The sequence below is a fragment of the Manis javanica genome, chromosome 4 (genome assembly GCF_040802235.1).
Source record: "Manis javanica isolate MJ-LG chromosome 4, MJ_LKY, whole genome shotgun sequence".
NCBI classification, from domain to species: domain Eukaryota; kingdom Metazoa; phylum Chordata; class Mammalia; order Pholidota; family Manidae; genus Manis; species Manis javanica.
The window spans coordinates 39,587,047-39,610,990 of NC_133159.1; the positions used below are offsets into that span (position 1 = coordinate 39,587,047).

General features: G+C 42.3%; 1 protein-coding gene across 5 annotated transcripts in view; it reads left to right on the forward strand.

The window, feature by feature from the left end:
• Positions 1 to 16,856, forward strand: part of ELAVL4 (ELAV like RNA binding protein 4) — a 131,816-nt gene extending 114,960 nt beyond the window's left edge. For 3 of the 5 annotated variants that reach the window (XM_073233904.1, XM_073233905.1, XM_073233903.1), the window contains exons 4-7: positions 9,585 to 9,738; positions 11,529 to 11,754; positions 13,351 to 13,389; positions 16,347 to 16,856. In XM_073233904.1, the coding sequence (XP_073090005.1) occupies positions 9,585 to 9,738; positions 11,529 to 11,754; positions 13,351 to 13,389; positions 16,347 to 16,716 (789 nt within the window). In that variant the 3' untranslated portion in view covers positions 16,717 to 16,856. The remainder of the gene's footprint in view (positions 1 to 9,584; positions 9,739 to 11,528; positions 11,755 to 13,350; positions 13,390 to 16,346) is intronic. The other 2 variants (XM_017674574.3, XM_073233906.1) reach the window with 2 other exon arrangements.
• The last annotated feature ends 7,088 nt before the right edge of the window (positions 16,857 to 23,944 follow it).

Genomic DNA, 23,944 nt, shown 5'->3' on the forward strand with positions numbered 1-23,944 from the left:
TTTCTCTTGCGGGAGGTCATCAGGGAGCCGCGTCTCCCTCCCTCTGCTGGCAACCCACCTGCCTTGCTAAAAGGCCTCCATTCCGCTGAGGCGTCCTTTCTTTGCACTCGGCATAAGCAATTATTTCTCCTATCACTGCTCTTAATGGTTCCTGGAGAGTTAGCAGATCATTTTTTGCTGATGGATATCACCCCACCCAGAAATGATAGACTGCCTCCCTTGGTCTTACTAATAATGAAAAGGCATTTTTCTCTCCTCCCCCATTACTGCTATCATCAGAGTTGGTGTGGGAGTACTTCCCTGCCAAGGTCAGCAGGGGCAGCTGGATCACTGATCCCCAAGGAGCCAAGAGAGGGCACATGGCATCGCCAGTGGAAACGGGAGATCCATTTACCCCAGGTGTGCCAGAGCTGCTCTTTCTCTCCTGTGAGAGGTTCTATTTGGCTACTCTGCTTCCCACTGCCCTGTTACCTTCCTTTGAGTGAATAATTCCAGATACAGATGCAGAAGTTTGAGATGTGGAAATACAGCTCCCCTGCTCTCTCTGCCCAGTCAGGTTGATATGATCCCAGCATCTTAAAGGTCATCCACAGTATCCTGTGTCTGGATTACAAAAGAAAATTGGACAGGTACAGGTTGAGAGGACATCTAGGTCTTCAGAAGTGTGTGGAAGGGGGGCTTTAGCAGTCTACAAGGTAAAAGAAGCCAACAGTGTTATATGAGCTACTTAAAAAAAAAATCAGCACACCTCAAATGTGTTAGGATTGTGGACTCCAGATCACAGGAAATGCAGTCCTTTTTTGTCCACTCTGCTCAACCCATCCGCAATATCTTGTGCGTCTCATTCTCAGCTCCACCTTTTGCAAAGACCTGACACTCTAAGCGTAGTCCGGTGGCATACAGGGAGACAGCAGAGATGGTGCTGCACTCACACGCACCCTATCCACAATGGCTGCTTTTCCATTCTAGGGGGAAAAAAATCTGCAGTGACTCTGAAGCTCAATCCTGTATTTCAGGAATCTTGGAAGACAACCTATGCAGCTGTCAGGGTAGCACTTTTGCCTTGGGCAGTAGTGAGTTTCTGGTTGTCAGAGAAATTCAAATGGAGTCATTAAGGATGAAGTAGAAGGGATTCTTATATCAGACTAGAGGACAACTAAATGATCCTCAAGGTCCCTTCTAACTCTGAGATGCAGTAACTGTTGTTTCTGGGCCTCAAGCTGTTCCATCCAAAGTAGTAGCCACTAGCCACATATGGCTGTTTATATTCATTCAAATCAAATACAATGAAAAGTTCAGTTCTTTAGTCACACAAGTTTGAAGTGCCCAGCAACCACATGCAGTTAGTGGCTACCATATTGAACAGAACAGATCTAGAACGTTTCCATGACTCCAGAAAGTTCTATTGGACAGTGCTGGCCTAGAACATCAGTGGCCCTGGAGAATAAAGAATCACTTCTCTATGGGTATCAGGAAGCCCCAGGGAAAATCAGCTGGTCTATCAGAGATCATAGAACCACATTCCTCTTCTCTTCCCTCTTGTTGTCCATTCAAAAGAGTTCTCAGTTAAGATGGAGAGTCAAGTCCCAGCCCTGTTAAAACCTACTAAGATGACCTTGGGCATCTCTACTCTCTGGACTTGTTTCTGTATCTGCAAAATAGTTCCTTGCAGCTCTAATAGTCTAACTAATAAAATATTGTAGTGTGATCTTTCCAGCTTGGTAACTTTGCAAGGAAAGGAACAGTTTGTGCCAAGCACATGGCTTTTATTTCACCGTCCACATTAGCCTGGCATAGTGGAAACATCCCAAAACTTGGAGTCATATCCAGCTTTGTCTTCAGTCGACTTTGTGACTTTGAATGAGTACTTGGCCTCACTGAGCCAGAATTTGTCATCTGGACAATGGAACTAACAATATCTCACTTATGGTGGGTTGATCAAGTAAATTCCCCAGAGCGAAGATGACCAGAAATAGGGGTAAGGAGGGAAGATTGTTTCCCATCTACTTGTTTCAGAGATGTGTAAGGAGGTAGAGAATGAGTCTGAGTCTTACTAAGCCCCAGGCAGTATCTATAAAGGCTTTGGAGAGTGGAGAGTATTACGGAGCTCCCAGGTGGTCACAGTAATCTTAGTCTTTGATAAAGCAAGTCAGGAGTTGCAGTTTAGTGAAGTGACTGAGTATGGAAAGCCCTAAATCTGAGACAAACTTTTCCACTAACCAGGCCATGAAACCTTTAGCACATCTCTCCCTTCTGGGGCTGCTAGGCAGACAGCGAGATCCTCATTCTAAGTAAGCTCCCTTGATGATTTGATGGCTTTTTTAAATAAGTTGTAAGGTGCATGAGTCTATCAAAACACCCTTTTTTTAAAAAGAAATATTTATCCAGCCTAACTGTGTATCACATATTCTTGGATACTCCTAAACTCCATGATTCATTCTAGCTCCTTCACACCAGAGTTAGCTCCTGGGAAAGGAGCTAAAATCCACTGCATACAGTATATTATGCATTGTCATTTCAATTCAGAGGGCATTTATTGAGCTTCTGTGACAGGGGGGTTGCAGAGACCACAGGAATGCTCAGACTGTTTGAGAAGATAGGTATTAGCAGAGATGGCTGTGAGAGGAGGCAGGACATGAGAACTGCTGCCATTGAAATGTGTATCATCTGTAGAATCTAAGAAGGGAGCCAGCATTTGGGCCTGGGCTTCATGGAGGAGGTGATATTCAGGCTGGGTCTGGAAGGATGGGCAGGAATTCGTTTTAACATCATGATGAATAGATAGCAAGAACAAAGACATGAAAGTAGAAACTTGAAGTAAATATTCATAAAACTGACCCTTTTTTGTTTGAACTGAGACATAGGTGCATGCAGGGGTTAGCAGTAGATGAAAGGTTGGGCTATATCCAAAAGGGCCTTGAATGCTTAGGTAAGGGATTTGAACTTCCATTACAAGGCTGGGAAAGCAATGAAGGTTTTGAGCAAGGAGACATGGCATTATCAGCCCTCATTAGAAATGTTATCATCAGGTCTTGCCCTTGATAAGAGAATATCATGTATCAGGCAGCAGCTGGGGGAAGAATGAGGAGTAGGGCCACATAGGACAGACACCTGTCCTAAGCCACAACACAGGGGTAAGCCGATCCTCACAGTCAAAGCTGCTGTTCTAGGAGCCAGCTGGCTTCTTTCTTCTACTCCTCCTGGAGGTAGGCTCTCAGGTCCCTGGAAGGGTTTGCTTGTAGAAGGCCCTGGCATCACCAGAGTCTCTTCTGTGCTGCCTTTCCCTGGTCTCTTTGGAATGACTATTCCCCAGGGAGCTGTAAGCTCTGGGGAGTTTGTGCGCACTTAGAGAATAGGGTGTTACAACAGATTGGGGAAAATCTGCAGCCTGATCTTCTGAAAGCATCGATCTCTGTGTATGTCTCCTCTGCTAGACTTACAGTCCTACATGCCAGGGGTTGTAGTATGCATCTCTGTACCCCAGTGTCTACCATAAGGCCTAAGTTACATAGCAATCGTATCAAAGCCACTGTTGATTGAGTGTTCCGAGTGCCAGGCATAGTGCTTGAAAATCTTACATGCTTTAGCTTGTTTAGTGCTCCAACAACTCTATTACAGAGTTTCTAAACTATGTAATTCATACATATTCATACAGCTCAGAAGGGTTAAGTGACTTGCCCCAAGGCCACACAGATGGTAAGTGGTAGGGATTTAAATCCACATACTTCCAACCCCAAAGCCCTTGCTCTTAACTTCCATCTCCTTTCCATTCCAGAATAGATGCTTAATTTTACTTAAAGTACCGTAAGAACTTCCTTGGAGTGTCTTATCTCAAAATAGAGTTGCCTGAGGTTCTAACTAGCACCTATGAGTGAGACCCCACAAGGTAAGGGGTGATGAGGCCAGGAAGCATGTCCCTGGCATATGGAGCTAGAATAGAAATAAGAAAAGGATGGAAGCTACAGGGAGACAAGTATGAACTCAGTAGAAGGAAGAACTTCATTCCAACCATCTGTAAAGGCCAGTGATGATGTAGTTCACCTTATAAGGTAGTGAGCTTCCTGTCTTTGGACATGTGTAAGGTAGGTGGCCAGCTATCTTGGATCATGTACCAACTTCTGAGGCTACTTTCAGCACAAAGTTTCTTTGAAGCAGATTTCAAGGATAATGCTTTCTGCTGGGGTCACCAGTGTCACCTGTCACTTTATTCCCACTTACTATGAATGCTGATTATAGAGATATCAGTTTTTGTGAATCGAATGCCTAGCTCACAAAAACATCCAGATGATGATAGAGGTCCTTATATAAACTAAAGGGGCCCAACTAATGACACCTGTTTTCCACATCCAAGTTCTAAAACAGTCAAGAGACAAGACAAAAGAGAAAAGCCTATTGAATCCTAAGGTCATCTCTGTGACTGATTAATGCTCAGGTGGATTCCATGGACACAGTGAGTCTCCCAACATAGAACCGCACACCTTGATGGACTGACTTGCCCTGTCACAGGCACTCTGGACCCTACAGCCTCTCCTGCTCCTGTAGAACTGAACGCCTGGCCCTGAACACATGCTTCGGGCTATTATCCGATTCCCAGAGGGGATGAAGCAGGCATCTGAGGCCCACAGATCCATTTCCCTTAATGAAGTCTATTCAGAGCAGTTACTCCACTGTCCCTGGAGAGAAGGGGTGAGGGGGTACAAAGGCCTAGACTATTACTCCAGGGAGCTCACTGGGCATGGAAAATGAGCATCCCACTGTCCAAACAGCCCTCTGTACTGCACTCTTCATTTGTTATCTTACTTCCTTCACTGTACTGTGGGGCACTTGACAAAGAGACACTTCCAGCACCAACACCAGGCCTGGCACACAGGAAGTGGTCCTGAAGGGGAAGAATGAATGAACGCTCATCTTGTAAGGCCAGTGTTTTCCTAAAGGAGCATATTTCCAAGCCAGAGAAGCCTGCCTTTTCCTCTCTTCTCAGCATCTTCACAGCATCCCAGACCACACCTTCCTCATCTGCCGGCTTCTCTCTCCTTTCTGTGCCCTGATGGGTCATACAGGGACAAGGTGTTACCAGATGATTCAGATATGTTTTCCCCAGGCCACGCTGCTCCTCCCACCCCACCCAGGCCAGCCCTGGGTGTGAACAGGTGAAAGGACCTGGGTAGGAAGGGGCAGCCCTGAGCCCTGGTCCTGCTGCCCTATCTGTGATGAATGACAGTGCCTGCCTTACCACCTTGGTGAGAATCACTGAGAGGAGCCTTGTGAAGTCACTTTGGAAAATGGAAAGTACTTTGTGGATGAGAAGCAATAGAATCTGTAGGAATGTGCTAGAGAAAATTTGTGGCACTGAAGTGACAAAGAATGATGCAGACCCACAAGACTAATGCAGGAGGGTAGTGCCTCTATAGGCATTCATTGGTCATGTTTCAGAGTTGGCTTGTGTGGTAAAATTGAAAGGTGTGTCCCAACAGAGATGAGAGTCCCAGGCTGGTCCACAGAAGTCTGTATGACTCATCACATAATAATATATATATTAAGTATCTACTAAATTCATGCTAGACACTTTAAATCTATTACCTCAGTTCCTTACAATAACCCATTAAAGCAGAATTGTCCTCCTTTTTACCAGTAAAGAAACAGATTTATCAAGATCAAATTACTTGCCCAAGGTCACACAAGCTAGTGAGTGCTGGAGCCAGCCTGCAGTTAGGGCTCATGAGCTCCATGCTGTACTGTCACTCTTGCAGATGGCAGGGGTACTGTGAGCCTGCAGGGAGGGGGAGGGAAGGAGAGTTTGGAAGGACTGTAAATCTTCTGTCAAGATCATCTGTAAAGTCATCTGCCTGTGGGCCACCCTCTCCCAGACAGACAGGAGGGGCCTCCTCACTCCCAGCTGTTTCTGAGCTCCAGAGAAAGATCAGTGCTGACCTAGAAATGCCAGTCTTGTCTACAGAGATTCTGGGTGAATGAAGCCAGCAGGATCCTGACGGTCTGTGGCATGAGGTCCTCTAAGGCACTGCGTCCAGTGGTGGAAGCCCTGGGCTCTAGGCCACTGGCTCAGTGGCGTTCACAGGACAGCAATGCTGACTCTCTGCAAGGGCTAAAAGTCAGTGTATTTTTTTATAAATGTTTCAGCTTAACAAAGGGTCTGATACCTAAAGTCACTCAGATAGGGTTTAATAAATGTATGAGGAAACCTGAAAAGTTTAGATACTGGGATGAACATTTGGATATTGAATGTGAGATATTTTCTGTCATTTTTGCCCACTCCCACTTTTGCAGGTTTCCCAGACAGGCAGACAAGGAGAACAGTAGATTTAAGGTTTCAAACAGAGGAGAAAACTAAGCATGAATTATGCTCGATGAATGATGGCTGTGCTGTTGCCCTTTGGGACCCTCCACTGCTCTGTGGCTGGGGGCAGTTGCATAACTCCCCCCGGCTAAGATCCTGCCTCTGTCCGAATTATCTTTTGGGGAAATGGTTTTGGTTCTGTCATGGACTTTCCAGTGCCAGCTCCTTTTCCCTAGCAGGTCTGTCCCCAGCCTGCTCCCCTCTGTACCCTGGCTTCCCAAAACTAACTGCTACCCATTGTGCACTTATTGGGTGCCAGTCACGTACTGTACTAAGTTCTTGACCTTCATCATGTCATTTGTCTGTACAACAGGGGAGGGCTATCATCGGGCTGCCCTTCCCTCACCCCACCACACACTTCATACCACCTGTCTCACCACCAGTCTCACCTCAGCTATATCTCCTTCCTGGCCCTTTTAACCCTTAATTTAAAGAGAGATTAGTCTCCCATTCTCTGTGTTCCAGCCTCATCTATACATCTCTGGGAAAACACACATCCTGTGGCGTTATGATAGTTGGTCCATATGTATACCATTCTAACATTCAACTCATATTTATTGAGCACCTCCTGTGTGTTGCCTGTTGCCCCCATTGGACTTGGAAATTCTTTAAGGCAAGAGACCATGCCTTCTTCTTCTTGTTATATATCCCCAGCATATAGTACTGTGCCTGGCTCATAGTAGATCCTCAGAAAATGTCCTCTAAGAGAAGCTTCCAGGTGACATCTAGTCCTCCTACAATCTTTTTTCAGTCCTTCCAAACCCAGACACTGGAGAATGGGAAGCCTGTCCCTTAGCTCCTAGCTTAGTAGGGAAACACAGCTGTGATTCTGGATGCATAGCTCTTGATAATCCCCTAAGTGGAGAAATCCAAATTACAATTAACCCCAAAGAGCCATTAATGCCCACATGATTCATTATGAAATGTGGGTGTTGATTCATTCCTTCAGTAGCCTGCTGGTATCAGGCTTTATGCAGGGAGCTAGAGCCACAGAGATGAGTAAGACATGCACACAAAACCCATGACCTCAAGGAGATCAGCAAACTAAGTAAAGAGATGGTGAATCAAGGTCAGAATGGGTTAAGTACCACGGGTGTGGTTCATTGAAAGCACTGCAAGGGGGGATTTTTAGGGAAAGCTAAGATAGGGAAAGCTGTCTGGAGAAAGTAGCATTTGATCTGGGCCTCAAAGAGGAGGAGGGTTAGGACCTGAAGACGTAAATAGAAAAAATTTCCCCATAAGCAAAGGCATAGAGATAAGAGTGTATGTTTGGGAAGAGCAGCAAGGTCATTCAGATGATTAATTTGTCAGTAATGGGCGGGGGTGAGACAAGGGTGGCCCTCAGCCTGGATATATCACTATGATGTTTTTATTTCCTTCCCCCTATTGCTCTCTTCTCATGCCTAAAAGATAGTTCTGCTAGGTTATAACCTTAAAGACTGTCCATTAAAGGGCGGGGTAGGAGAGCCTTGTGTCAAGTGATGCCTGGTCCAGGCAGTCACATGGGATATTTGATCCTCCAGCCCCCAGCCCCCAAATGTATGCACAAGGAGCTCCATGTAAGCCCCCTCAGCCTGTCAGCTGTGTGCTGGGAAGGAGCCTACAGAGGCTACCCATGAGTTTCTAGAAAATATAGACACTGCAGATGCGTCGCCTTGCTCCACCTTCAGGAGGAGGCCAGTAACAGAGATTAGTCACTCATCATTTTATCTGTTGAGTCAACATCTATTTTTAGGTGTGGAACCCATACAGGGACAGCATCTCTATCCCAGAAAGAGAGAGAATGGCATGGGTGAGGGGGTCTGCTCATCCTTCAATCCATCATTCCTCCTTGCTAGATCCACTGCAAGACCCATGCTCAGATGCAAGGTCCACTTTGCTGCTGAAGGTGTGGTTCTTAATGCCAAAGGTTCAGTTTCCATGTACAATTCCTTTTGCATACATGCTTTTGTGTGTGCACAGTGCATATACACACACATACACACACACACACACACACACACACACACACACACACACACACACACACACAGTCACTCACCCCTTTAGTCTTAGCAGGCCTTATGAATTGGTCATATAGATTAAATAAAACTCCCAACAGAAAAATGCTAAGGCATATAGGTCCCTTCCTGTCCAGCATTGTCAGATGTACTCTGAAATAACTGTTTTCATCATCTATTCTGAGCCATAACTGCCCCAGAAATAGCTTTAGCAGGCAAGTGCTTTTGTTAGACTAGCTGTAAATTATATTTCAAATGTCTGATGTTGTTTTCTTAAAAAATAAATAAATAAGTAAATGAAAGTCTAAAATTAATGACTGCTGGGGTTTGCTTTGCTTATGTGTACGGCTACAGATTTGGCTTCTTACAGATGGAATTTCAGATCTGTTTACACTGCTGTGTTAGCTTTTTGGGGAAAAAAAAGTGGTTGAGAGATCTGGGAGGACAAATTTATAAAGTCGAACTTACTATAACCATTGATGAAGCTTGCCTCTCTCTCCCACTGCCCTCTCCCTCCCTCTTTCCACCATGCCCTCATTTTGTTTATTGTGGCTTTATCTGCTCTGCCTTAAAGTTAGAAGGCAACTGGTTCTTGCAGATGTTACGACAAGGTCACATATCCAGTTTCACAAGCAGATGTTCATTCAACCCCATTTCATCAGCACTTTGTCATTCAGCAAGAGCAGACCTCATGGGAGCAGACTGGAACAACACAAAGGATAGGACATAAAAAAATCTTGCAGAGAACCTGATTGCTTTTATGTGTTCAATAAGAAGTGGGTGGGGGTAGGGAGGGTGGCGAGGAGAGAAATCTGCAGAGCAGAATTTCATAGGTTCTTTTTTTTTTTGGTTTATTCAAAGATTATTATGTGTTGGATACAGTAAATCATCTATACACCCACATCCAGGAGGTAAATCTTCAGAACTCCATGCGTGGGTAGTTCTGCATTTAACAGCTGCCGTACAGTAGCTCTTTTGTTCTGCACTTAGAGACCCTTATCTGTGCATTTGTTTTAAGTTATCTTCAACCCTCCTTTTGTTCCTCTATTGCTGTTCTCCTGGTTCTCAGTACTATTACAAGAGTAGCTGCAAATCTGAACTACTGAGTTATTTAAACTGACACCATGAGTTGGAATGATAGACGAGGGGCGGCCACCTCAGTCACTGACTCAGGCTCTACTGGGAGTTTGCTGCCAGCAGTGGATTCAGCTCCTCTTGCCTCTGCCTAGGTCTCATACGCCCGTCCAAGCTCTGCCTCCATCCGGGATGCTAACCTCTATGTGAGCGGGCTTCCCAAAACGATGACCCAGAAGGAACTGGAGCAGCTTTTCTCGCAATATGGCCGTATCATCACCTCACGAATCCTGGTTGACCAAGTCACAGGTTAAATGCCTTTTTGTCATTTCTTTCCTTGTGTCTCAGGGTCACCAGCCAGAGCCCTGTGACCCATGGGAGCAGAGGGGTAATGGTTACGTAGGGTAAAGGAAATGGGTCATAAGTGGATAGGTTTTTGACTTAAGAGAAAGCCTTCTTACCCATCCACTGTACAAATTTAAAATGGGCCAATCCTGGGAGGTGGGAGACCTCCATCATGGGAATTGTTCCCGCAGCAGCTAAACTACTTGGCAGGGTTGTTAAGAGGATTCAGGCATCAGGGTGAGCTGGGTCTGAGTGACCTTCAAAGTCTCTTTCAACCCTCAACCTAGTAACATTACTTTTGTACTTGAAAAAGACCTGTATGTATAGATCTTGCTCCAGTGATAGCGTTGGAGAGTTAGAGGGAAACTCCAACTGCCTCATTTCACACATGAGAGAACAGAGATCCAAAGTGGGGCATCTGACTTCTGTCTGGCTAGTTAGTGGCCATGTAGGGACATGAACCCCAAGATCTGGGGCTGCGGTACTTTGTCCATAATAAAGAAGGGCAACCACCATCTCTCGGTAAGAAATGTAAGGCACCCCAGGTTGCTTTTTTAATGACAAAATGTTTTCACCTACTGCAAATTTGATCCCAATTTAAAACACCCCCTGAGAGCAGTTTAGCATGTGTTTATGATTTGATTCATGCAACATACCCTCACTGAAGCCAGCTCCGCCTCAGACACTGCAGAGGGATGCAGGAGACAAGGGAGGAAGGAAGCACAATCCCACCCTCTCAGGACTCCAGTGGGCTGAATACCTGCTAGGGGCTGTCCAATGCCCTGTCAGAACTCCGGAGAAGGCATGCTATGCCCGGTTTGGAAGGCACCATCGAGCAGGTGATGTTTGGACAGAGTTTTGGAGGATGACTTGCAGTTATCTGGCAAGAAGGAAGGATCGAGCATTCTAGGTAGATAGGACATATCCTAAGGCACGGAATCAAGGAAGAACACAGCCTATTCAAGGAATATCCAGTAGTTCAGCATGGCTAGCATGAGGCTCAACAGGGATTTGGGGCCAGGTCATCAGGGGCATTAAGTGCCATTCAAAGAAGTCTGACTTCATCTGTATGCAACATGGAGCTATAAAAAAGGTTTTTATGGGTTTTCTTGGTTTGTTATTCTGTGTTTAGAGTAGGGAGCAGTGAGGAAAAGGTACCATGCACAAGGTAAAAAATGGAAAAAGTACAAAAGAGTTATAAAAGATGTTTTATGTAGTATAATGGTCAAAGAGTAATATGTGGTCAGATTTTGCTTTTCAAATAGATTACTTACTTACTAGGTATGGAAGACACATTGGAGGACTAGAAACTAGACAGTGGGTGACCAATTGCAGCAACTAAAGGGAGATGAGGACTGAGTAAGACAGTGGTGAGAGCTGGAAGGGACAATGTGAGAGATGCCTGTGCTTTGTGACTGGGAGTTACCTGTCCAGAGCCACGATGGCAGAAAGACAGGCAGATATGTTGTGAAGGGTGAGAAAGACTCAGGAAGCCAGGCTTAGCCCTGGAGAAGGCATGCTATGCCTGGTTTGGAAGGCACCCTTGAGCAGGTGACATTTGGACAGGGTTTTGGAGGATGACTTGCAGTTATCTGGCAAGAAGAAGGGATCGAGCGTTCTAGGTGGATAGGACATATCCTACAGAATAGATGGATTCTATAGGCCCCAAAGGTGGCCTGACTGTGCACTCTTCCCAGAGACCTTTACCAGTGTGGTTTGCTCACTCTTTATGAAGGCTCTTTGTCTTTCCCCAGGAGTGTCCAGAGGGGTGGGATTCATCCGATTCGATAAGAGGATCGAAGCAGAAGAAGCCATTAAAGGACTGAATGGCCAGAAGCCCAGTGGTGCTACGGAACCGATTACTGTGAAGTTTGCCAATAACCCCAGCCAGAAGTCCAGCCAGGCCCTGCTCTCCCAGCTCTACCAGTCCCCCAATCGGCGCTACCCCGGCCCACTTCACCACCAGGCTCAGAGGTTCAGGTAGGCAAGCCCTCAGGGGAAGGAATCCTGCTACATGAGTACAGCACCGGCGAGGGCCAGGGAGGCCCACGGCCCTGAAGGTTGGGGTAAGGGGAAGAACCTCCTCCCCAGAAAATACTGTGCAAAGTAACCCCCTGAGACTCAGTTTCCACTGCTGTAAAATGACATAATTGGACCAGATGCTCTTCCAAGTCCCCTTCAACTTACCACTGTGACTGGCTCAACAGATTCTTTTGCTGAAACAAAATTTCTACATTTAACCAAACAAGAAGGTTCAGTTTCAACAAGAGCTAATCGCAGATAAGTGACCACATTGAGCAGCTTGGGCTTTAGGCTAAGGCAGTGGCTTTTAATAAAGTTAAAGAAAAGAGCAGGCCAGGAGGCAGATGGAGGGGTCTGGCCTGTTCTGCCCTTTCTCCTGCAGGTAGCTCTACTGGGCTGGGGAAGGGACAGGCACTCCTCTGTGTGTTTGGTCAGCAGACTCTGGGAAGACAAGGAGGATTTGTCCAAGCTTTGTCAGTGTTTCCTTCAGGTACTCAGCCCCCAGGAAGCCCCTGGCACAATGGGGCATTTCCCTTCTCCTGAAACAGCTCTGAAAGGCAGGTTTCTGTCCATGAAGCCAGTCTGACCTCATCTGGCCTCTGTTTTGCAAGAGATAAGAATTTTCTTGACCTACTCCTAATAATTGTAAATAATTTTTTTATTCCACCTATGTCCCAGCCTCCCTTTAATGAAAGGATTTTTCTCCTTTTCAAACATCACATGGGAAGATAGTAGGCCCTTCCGTCTAGCCACAATGAGGAGAAAAATCAGCCTTTATTGTGTCTGTCCTCCCATGCCCCAAGAATTTGAAATAGTTAATGATTTTATGAAGAGTCCAAGTCATCTAATTTTTATTTTGTGTGAGAGCACATGCACTATTTATGTAAAAAGCCTTTCCAGCAGGCTTCTAATGGTAGAAACTATGGTTACTACTGCCCCATGGTGTGAATAGCTTGTCCTCAAGCAAGGTACAGAAGATGAAGGAGATTACAGCATAACGGTAGTTTGCTTTTAGGTTGTAAATAGTAAGCTAATTTTTAAAAATCTTAACCGTGCAACTCTCCCCACCCCCAAAAACATGTGTATGGTAAGATTTAGTTCATGTAGTTAGGCTAAGAGAAAAGATTCATTCTGATATGCATGTGTGTGCATACGTATTGTTAATCTGAAAGAGAACTTTATTCACAAGATTAATTGTAATAAAAGATGAACAGCTTAAGAAGCTGCCCCTTTTTAACAGTTTCACACACAATATAAAATACAGTCCACAAAAATGTTCTGAGAGGTGGGAGGAGTGGGATTAATTCGTACCTTGAAAGAAAGGGAGATTCATTAGACTCTTGCTTTTAAACTCTAGCATTGACCTGAACATGAATTACTTCTAGTTGGAGGCAGGAAAGGAAAGGGGGACACTACCAATGGATAGACTCCTAAGCACTGGGGAAAGTTGTTGAGCTTTTCTTCTTTGAAAATGGAGCATTCTTATTAATAGTTCCATTGAGTGATCTTGCCATCTGTGAGGCATTAACCCAGAGACCCTCCTTCTCTTTGCAGGCTGGACAATTTGCTTAATATGGCCTATGGCGTAAAGAGGTAATTAAAACTCCACAGATTGCCAGATGTCCGTGTTGGCACAGACTGGGGCTAGAAATTTTTTTTTTTTAATTCACTAACTTTACTTTTTTTTTTAATTCTTCCTTTTTCCTCCACCAGCATGTCAAATTCTTAATTTTAATTTCAGACCTCAGTTGATTTTGTTTCTTTTAGGGCATACAAAGTGTGTTTGTGTGTTTCACTTTTTCTTTCATTTGCAGGTGGGCTTCTCCTATGGTTCAGGTGCCACAGCTACCAAGCTCTTGGTGATCTGGTCCTCTGAATGGCCTCCCTAAGGGGGAAGGCTCAGACTCTGTGCCAGCTGATTTTGCAAACTTGCAGAGCAACTGTTTTACATTAGCAATGTCAAGATTCAGTTAAGAGGGCAGATTCCAGCAAATCAAAATGAGAACATTTTGCTAATCATGGTTGACAATCTTATGATTGTCAGTGGAAAAATTAGATTTTTGGACTACTAGCCCTGGCCAAAGCATGAATAAACCTGTGGATGACCTTCTGACTCCCACTCCCACCTCAGTGTACATTCCAGGGCACATCCTGAGAATGAAGTGTATCTGTGTGCACCTCAACCAGGGGTTTCTTTTGTTACAGGTTTTTAACAGTTATTATAAATCCTCCTTTGTTATATATGTATGTATGTTTTAAACTTACTGTTTCTTTCATTTCAAGACCTTTAATGGGGATAGGGGCACAAAGTCAAGGTTTTGGGGGCTCTCTGAATGCAGTCACAAAGGTGTTCCAGACCTAGTCTGAAAGCTGAATCTCGATAAGTTCAGTGTGTTAAGCCACAGTATCCATGAGATTCCCAAATGTGCTTTTGATAAGCTCCAGTGAGCTGCTAGGGACATAGCATCTTCATCATCCTGCTCAGTGGAGCTGCACACTTTAATTCCCCTTCCTACAGTGAAGGGAAAGAGATGTGGTCTTTAACAGTCCGAGTCACACTGCCTGTATGAGGCAGTTCTTTCACCATTTGGTCGTGCATGGTAAGTACCCTGACTCTGAAAACTGGAACACCGTGAAGTAACTTGACTGCAACTTCACTATCAGAGCGCCAGCCTCCCAAATCTCAATCCCAGCCCTAGTGAGGATGACTGAAGTATCTCTACATGTCTAGCACACTGCTTGCCTGTTCCCACACAGTTTACATTTTCCCCAAATCTGTCCAATACCTTTGCTCCTCTCTAACTTTAATGAGGTAGCACCAAATATTCTAAAAACAGTGATGCTTACATACAGGTGAGGCCAGGGAAGGCTCAGCTGCAGCGGAGTTGTTGCTGTGCCCTCCGGTTCCCCACCCATGGTCAACATCACTAGTCACTAAGAGCATTCTCTTTTCCTATTAAACTCAGATTGGGATCCAGAATCCCTCCTACCACAGGGCTCCAGGCAGCCATTACCAACTAGAATTGAAGCTCTTACTTGAAACCTCTTTGCTGGCCTTGACTTTGGCCTTATAAGAAATGCTTAGCTGTTCTCTGCCTATAAACTCAAAGTAGTCAGTTCACTCAGTTGGAGGAGAGAAGGTTAAGAAGACAGTCTTCAGAAATAATACAAAAGACCGACATAGCTTTGCCCTTCTCTGAATCCATACCACGGTATTTTTTGGTTCTGTCTTACTTGTTCTTAAGCAAGAGGAAAGACTAACTTAGTGAATAATACCAAAAATAATTCTACTAAATTGTTATGTTTAGCATATCTTGAGCAGCCATTTGATTATCTAAATTCTAGTTAGATACACAACAATTCTTTCATAGGACTTTCAGATCTCCAAGAGTATTTGCTTATTTTTGAAACAGTCCTAGATGACACTTTAGCCGTCCTCTTCTCTGTTTTTCTCTTCTCCTATTCCCCTCTTCAGGAAACAAGCAACTAAACAAACCAAATGAAAAGCAAAATACTAGTTAATGTGTAGGGTCAAATGCCTACATAAGTTTGGTATAAAACAAACGTTAACCCATATTTTCCTGCCATAGGCACTGGTAACCTAATTATTTCATCTGATGCATCCGTTGTAAATCACACATGGATATATTTTATCAGACTGAATAGAATATGAAAGGTTGTTTTTCCTTCCAATATCATATGAAAACTAAGAAGATTTTGAAGGGCTTATACAATAGTAGTTGTAATACAGCAAATAACAGTTTTCTGCTTTTCTAATGTACAGTGATTCAAGATACATAAATGCACAAACCACTCAAAATCTCAGTCCTGTGACTCTTAGAAATAATAATATAGCTTCAATGAGTGATACATCTTTATTGTTATGGCCTGAGTTTTTTTTAATTCTTGAATAAATGCTAACTAAAACATGAGCTATCCATCTGATTAATAGCAAGACATGTCTGTCCATTCTCATGTTTCTCCATCTTCAATTACAAGAGATCTTTGACAACCACAAGTCAAGGGACTGCAAAGATGGTAGACTTGAGACTACTAGGACCGTCCCCTAATCTGCCTTAAAAAATAAATAAAACTGCCCAAGCTTTGACATCCACCAATGTGATTCACTTATTCAATCAATAAACAATTGAGTGTTTTTTTATGTGTCACTATATCTGTGAGACATATGTGCACCACTGAATAAAAAGTAGAGCAACAGAATAAATGAAATAGAGCCCCTTCCCAAAGAGCTCACTGTCTATTATGGGGAGGGAGGATAAGGACCAGGTGGGATACCCAGGGAACATACGTGATAGGACTGTGACAGAGCCTCACTCCGCCAGTTTCTTGTGGGTTTTAAGAATTGGCCTAGAGCTTTCTCTTGGCATCTGTGTGCCTTAGGCAAGTCTATCCATTCCCATCAGAAGAAATGCCACAAATACTAGTTTTTTGCATTTTGGTTTTTAAACCCAGAAGACTGCCCTGCAAACACTTACTCAGCCCTCTGCCCTATGTCTGTGTCTGTGCATCTGTGTGTTATCCACGGTCAGACTGATGTCTGGACCAGTCCCCCCTTCTGCATATTCCTCCAGGTTCTCCCCAATCACCATTGATGGGATGACAAGCCTTGTGGGAATGAACATCCCTGGTCACACAGGAACAGGCTGGTGTATCTTTGTCTACAACCTGTCCCCCGATTCCGATGAGAGCGTCCTCTGGCAGCTCTTTGGCCCCTTTGGCGCAGTGAACAACGTCAAGGTCATCCGCGACTTCAACACCAACAAGTGCAAGGGATTCGGCTTCGTTACCATGACCAACTATGACGAGGCGGCCATGGCCATCGCCAGCCTCAACGGGTACCGCCTGGGAGACCGAGTGTTGCAAGTTTCTTTTAAAACCAACAAAGCTCACAAGTCCTGAATTTCCCATCCTTACGTATTAAAATATATATATAAATATATACGAACAAAACACACACGCACACACACGCACACATGCACACACACACAAGAGAGAGAAACAAACTTTTCAAGGCTTATATTCAACCACGGACTTTATAAGCCAGTGTTGCCTAAGTATTAAAACATTGGATTATCCTGAGGTGTACCAGGAAAGGATTTTATAATGCTTAGAAAAAAAGAAAAAAAACACAAAAAAATACCTTTGATGCATTGAATGTTCTTTCATAGCTGTCGTTGTTGAATATAATATACATAGATAGCGATGTGCAGGGATTTTAACCCAGCCAGCTAACTTTACTACCTTCCTTGAAGGTGGGTCTTTTTAAGATGACCATTCGCTCATTTGAAGAAGAAAAACAAAAAACAAAAAAAAAATAATAATAAAAATAAAACAATTTTTACAAAGTAATGGGATTCAAAGAAAGAAAAAAAAGATTTTTCTTTTTTGTCAAAATGTTGATCCAATCAGATTGGTAAAAAAAAAAAAAAACCCACACAAATTAAAGAGGAATAATAAAAATTGCAAAAATGAAAAAAACTTTTGCAAATTTTTTTATTTTTCCTTTTTTCTTTTATATCATGTGAACTAAAAACAGTCTTCTGTTAGGGGATGGGGGCAAGGGGGATACCTGATGACATTAACAATTTAATATCATTAACATTGTTGCCAAAGAGGTGGTCTCTTTGCTGAAAATGGGTTTCAAGAAAAATCTATTTTTATAAAATATAAAGAATTTTTACAAGAGAATCTGGATTTGAGAAAAAAATATTTTGACTGGCTAATTTAGGGGAAATTGACAACTTTGTCACGTTCATACTGCACTGGTAACTTTTTAGAGATCAAGATGTGTGTTTTAAACTGGATTCGTAGGCTGTTTTTTGAAGGATGGGCTATAAACAGATGATCTTCATATCTTTTCATAGCATGTAATAATAATAAAAAACAATTATTAATTACTAGGGGAAAGGAGTGTTCGTTCTACCCAGGGTACCACAGTTCCCCACAGTCAAAACCCAAAAGCAAGGAGATGAGTTGAAAGACAGTTTTTCTTTAAGTCATCAGTATGGGATGTCAGCAGAACAAAAAGTCAAAAGATTAATTTTCCTTCTGATCTAAAACTTCCTTAGTTTGAGCAGTAGGTGCTACAAATTATTTACATATCTTAGTACCATAGTTAAATGTAATGTGTTTAGGAGAGAAAAACAAAAGATACATTTGCTTTAAATTCATTGAGGAATTTTCAAATTCACTTTGTAGCCCATGCTGATAGAATTGGGCTGTGTTGGTACATTTGAAACACTGTTTATGTTGCTTGAAACACTTATTTATTTAATCGCCGATGTGATGATGCCTATGGCCGAGATCAAATATAGCTAGATTGGCTAGACTACTTATTTGTTTACTTAAACTATGGGAAGAAGCATATTATTGTGTCATTCTGTTGTGTGTGTATGTGTATATACAATATAAATATATATATATAAAGTTATTTTTTCTTTGGGTTAATTTATTATAAGTTGTAACACTTGGCTAGTTTTGTTTGTATATGTCTTAAAATGTTTTCTTATGATATTTAAGTGACAGTTAAAGAGGTATCAAGGTAACTTGTGTAGAACTATTGTTTGATATATTGTCATGTTTGTTGTGAATATTTTTTCTTACTGCACAGTAGAAAAATAAAAACAACTGGGTCTTTATTTTAATGTACTTCAGATTGGGGAAAACAAAACAGAGCTAAGGGAACAAAATGACTGAGGGAGCATTCTCCCACGTCCAGTGCACTGATCCTTTTAGTATGTTTGTGCTTTGTACGGTTATATATTTAAAACAAAAACAAAACAAAAAAAATACAAGGGTTCATGCTCTTCCCTGGGTAATAGAAACAGTTACTCGCTATGCATAATCTAGTTGATAGTTAAATTTGCTATTGCTTTTCTTGTCTTGTTATATAAAATCTTTTCAATACAAGTTTAGTCTTAATGGTAATAAAACGTTATGGTTATTTATAACTTGTGCTTATTTTGTGCGTTTTTTCCCATGCTGAGCCCACTAAGTGCATGTAGACAGAACTGTTGTTTTCACACTGAAGACGCATACTTTGTAGTAGTCGTCGTCGTCGTGGTAGACAGGTGACGGAGACCAAGGCTGCATCATAGACTCCTCCTTTACATTTTTTTTCTGGTTTTTTTCCTCTTTTTCGTTTTGGAAAAAAAAAAAACACCAGATTTCAGTTCAGAGAACACTCATTCAACATTCAGGGAAAAACCTTTTTACATCACCTGCTATGAATGAACGCAGTTTGCTGGCAAAGTTTTGATGCATTTGCTAAGCATTAGTGGGAAAAGCATGCCAAAATCTCTTCTCTATAATGTGTTCACTCTTGGGGGAAAAAAAAAGGAAAAAAAATCTTAGGACCAGGCAGTTGTATACTTTAGTTATAATGAATGAACTTCATGTTAATCTTGCTAGCTTAGATGAATTCTGAGGGAAAGAATTGTAAATGTTTTTTTTTCCATAATCTCGTTGTGTTTGAATTATTTGTACTTTATCTGTCCAGACAATAAATGAAAGTGTGTAGAATGGATTTGAGCTTCCCCGATTTTTAAATGTGTTCATTTAAACTTTTTTTCTGTAGCACCTTCCTATTGCCCCAGTATTTTTATCATTAAACAAAGGAAGAGTAAAATTCGGTTTTGCACCTTAGCCCAGTCTCTCAAAGTCAACTCAGTATTCAAAAGTGATTGCCCTAGTTCCATAGCACTGAAAGTGTGTTCTCCAACCAGAGGTATCAGTATCTTGGGAGCTTGTTAAAATGCAGAATCTCAGGCTGAATTCAAAGCTATATTTAACCCAAGCCCCAGGTGACTCACTGGTACTTGAAAGTGTGAGGGACATTGCCCTGGTTGATAACAAGCTGGCACATTTGGCATTATGTTTGTTATTATATTAGTGTCTGTTTTTCATAGCATAGTTGTGACTTGTTCGGAAGAGAAGGAGGCTGTATTTGCAGAGCATCTACTACGTGTCAGACAGGTTGTGGGGGGTCCTCTACGTTCTCTCACTTTGTCCTTATCAATCTGTGAGACGTAGAGAGCACTCTTCTCTTTTCACAGATGACAGGACTGAGGCTTGATGAGATTAACTTGAAACAGCTAGCATGTTTCCAGCTGTGATTTGAATCCAAGTCTGATTCTACCCATAGCACCTCAGCTCTGAGATGGCAAAGCTTGAGCAATATTAAGAAACTGACCCTGTGTATCAGAAGTGACAAGTAAACAAGAAAGGTCACCTTTTTATTAACACTCACTTTTGCATAGAAGTGGCAAATATATGACTTTCTTACCTTTGAATAGAAACCCTAAACAAGACCTTATCCATGTATATATGAATAAAGAACATAAAGAACATGAACATGATTTAAGCTAACCTAGGGGGAATAAACTGCCTAAGGTATCATGAAGTCATATTAAAATATGCCCTGAACTTTACAGATGAGCTTTTTAGTGATTTCCTAATGCAATCACTCATTGATGATCTACTGTCTATCTTTCATTTTCTCACTAATTGAAATATACCCCATAAAACATCACCATCCATAAACTGACACTTGAAGAAGAAATGCCCCCACTGAGATAGAGAAAGGAATAGTCAGATTCTCTTCCATTTCTCATTATCTCCTTTTTTATTATTATATTAAATTACCTTACTGGTTGGGATAATTAAATTCAGGGCGAAGAATGGGATTTAATTAACCAAGCTAAATACTAAAACTCTTAGTCAGCTGGAACTTCACCTGGTTGAACTTTAAGGTTCTTATTTTAGTTTTATCAAAAATACAAGCTCCTATGTTCCTTTTCTGAAGAAAAGTGGGCATTTAAACTAATAGTTGCCTCCAAGAGCAACAGAGCTTCACAAATATGTATAGAGGGTCTGAAAATGTTACTGCCAAACCTATGATAGTTATTACCAATCATTACCACTCTTGCTCCTTAAAGGTATCATCTTAGTGCACTTTAAACAAATGGATACATTATTTTGGAATTGGGAGTTGATGGAACTTACCAGTTCATATAGTTGTTTCCCCAGCCTCCAACAGATTTATTCTGAAACTTTCACAAGTAGCTGTAGGTGTTTAAATAGATCTTTAAACTACCCATAGAAGGATATTCTACAAACACTCTCTTGGCAACACTTTCCAACATCAGCACCATGTGTCTGCCTAACATCTAATAAAAAATTCATCTTGCTGTGAGTGTAAGCCTGTTACCTTAAATCTCCAGGCAAACATTATATAGTTTCTGTAGGTGTTTGTGGGAAAGGTCTAACAAATCACAAGAATGCAAAGATTATTAAATTTCCTTTAGATCTTAGGAACATTATGTTTTGCTTGGATGAAAAATTGCATGCCAGAGAGGGCTGAAAGCATTTACTTAGTGTTATTTCTGTCAAAGTGATAGGAAAACAAGAGTGAAAAAAAAACATGTGCTGTGTCTGTAACCATCCCACATCATCACCACCAGCATCAAAACTACTTACATCTCTTACCAAGGCTCAGACACTGCCCAAATGATGGTTACAAGCCAGAAGTCCTTATCAACTTGAGTCTTGGTTAAATTTCTGTCATCAAGATCAATCACTATTTGTTCATTTGTAAATAAGATATTTAAACCCCAAAGAACAACATTTAAAAGTACATCTGAAACTCACAAAGTCTTGCAGGACCCCTTCTCAGGATTTGAGTTTAGCAACCTTAACCTTGTCAAAATTGGGCACTTAATTGCCTTCTGCCATAGATGATTCAGGAAACTCTCAGTTCTTGAAATTGTTCTGCCCTTGCTTTCTGTAGGCACTATGCATTTGTTCCTTAGCAGATATACACATGCAAACACAGAGGCAACCATTTGTACAATTGAAAAGGAAATGAGTTTTTTCACTTTCACTTGTAAATTCAGAAATCATACATGACAAGACAGCGTTACCGGCAGGAGTGTGTTTTCTAAATGGAAGAGTCTTCAGCATCTTAATTCGAGGCCATCCTGCCTGGATCCATTCCACAGCCCTAACAAGAGCTCACAGAACACAGCTGCATAACACCCCTACATCCTCCACTGCCTTTGTTCTACCTGGAAAAGAGAATAATAAAAGGAAATTACATTTTATTCCATGAGCTACAATCAAGTTTTAATATTGTCCAAAAATGACTCGTACCATTCCTTTATCTTATTAGCTTTTTGGCATTTTAGGTAATAAGATAATTTCTCATGGTACAGTATTTATGTAAGAATCATATTTCTTCCTGTGCAGATCACTTACAGAAGTGTCTAACAGGAGAGAATGATGCATAATCGGCACTTAAGATTAAAATAGACCTGAGAACATAAAAGTGTTCCTTCAATTAAAGGAATAGCATTTCTCCAGTCTTATCTTTTTGGTTTCTGCAACAGAATGAAAACTGGCTGAAAATCACCCAACCCTGGATTAATTACCAGAAGGCTTTCCTACCAAGTCCAGCTTAATCTACTAGTGGTTCAAATGCAAAGTGGACTCACATGCCACCGCAGGATGCCATGTAATTATTTTAAACAGTTTCCACCAAAGTCCTTGAGGTCTAAGAAATGGTCTCTAGAAAGAGCGCTAGCGTTTATCATCTTTCCAATAGGCCAGGCACCATACATTTAACATTTAGTCCTTCTGCCAACTCAGTGAGGGATATCATCCCCCTTTCATGCTGAGGAAAAAAAGACTCAGAGAGATTTGGTATCTTGTAAGAGTGAGTAGGCAGTGAAGACAGAATTTAAATCCAGGCCTGGCTGACCCCAGATTTCCTGTTGTACCACCATGGCTACAAGCCAATCTCCAGAATAATCCTGGGAGGCACACAGTGCAATCCCCACTTAACATCTGACAAAACAGGCTCAGAGACATTAATATCTTGCCTAAAGTTGTACAGCATGTAGCAGAATTGAAATTTACACCCATGTCATCTGCCTCCAACCCATTGTCTTTCCATTAAAGCGCACTAATGGCCTTTCAGTGTGACACTACCATTCACTGAACACCCACCTACCTGTGAGGTATAGGAGGGCAGGGGTGAGGGAACCAGCCTAAGTCTTGTCTACACTAGAGTCCTTATTTTGAGCATTTGCCTTGTACCAGGCACTGAGCTAAGGCACAAGAATGAACAAAAATTCATCTTTTTTCTTCCACCTATTTTGTGGACAACACTGTGTAATGGGTTATGACAGGAAACAAACAAACAGAACAGGAATGGAAAGTTAGAATTTTGTTATGAAGATAAGCCATGCACAACTATTTAGTCATGCCAGGTAGTTGCTGTGCTAGAAGGAGAATTACAGGAAATTTCAAATATCTGTGAGAATTGCAAGGAATATTCCAGGACCCAGAAAGGAAGAGAGTGTAGCCTGAGTGAAAGAGGACAGACTCTTGTGAAGGAAAGTTCTGGTTTTGAATCCCTGGACAAATTGCATAATGTCTCAGATTCCTGATAAGAGAAGAAAGGAGTAGAAATAAAACATGTCAAGTTTCTGGTACTTGACAGTTTAGGAATAAACTGTACCCAGAAAGTTGCCCAGAGAAGAGCTTTGGCCAGGCCCTCTGGCAGGGAGAAGGGGGTTCAGTGTGTGCCTCTGGATGTAAAGAACAGAGGAAACCCTCAAATAAAGGAGGGAAAAAATAGGGATAAATGTGGGAATAAGCTCTTGGAAATCTTACGTGGCCTCACAGAACTTAAGCTGCTTTTGAAATATAACAATAACTCCAGCCACACACAGGAGAGGTTCTAATTGTCCCTCAACAAGCAGACTCCATTGATCCCTCCTCTGGTGCCTGGCTGCTGCAGTGACCCAGCCATTCACCTCGTCCTTCTGACCCTTCAGTGATCAGCCCCCTTTGCCAGCAGCCCAGTCCTCCCTAAACGAATGGTTCCAATTCAAGAGAGAGGTTACTGTGTCAGCCCTGGTTAGTTGGCATTTACAAGTTGCTGGCACCATTAAGTCTCCTTTTCATAGGCCAATCTGGTCCAAATAGCTGAAGCCAAGGCTGGGGTCATGTGCTGCCCAACATGGTCTGATGGTGAAGAATGGCTTGGTGGAGTTACCTGGGAGAGGGGGCTTGGGGAAGGGCAGGCAGTTTGCACAGCCTGTGTAGCACTGTGGGGAGTGGCTCC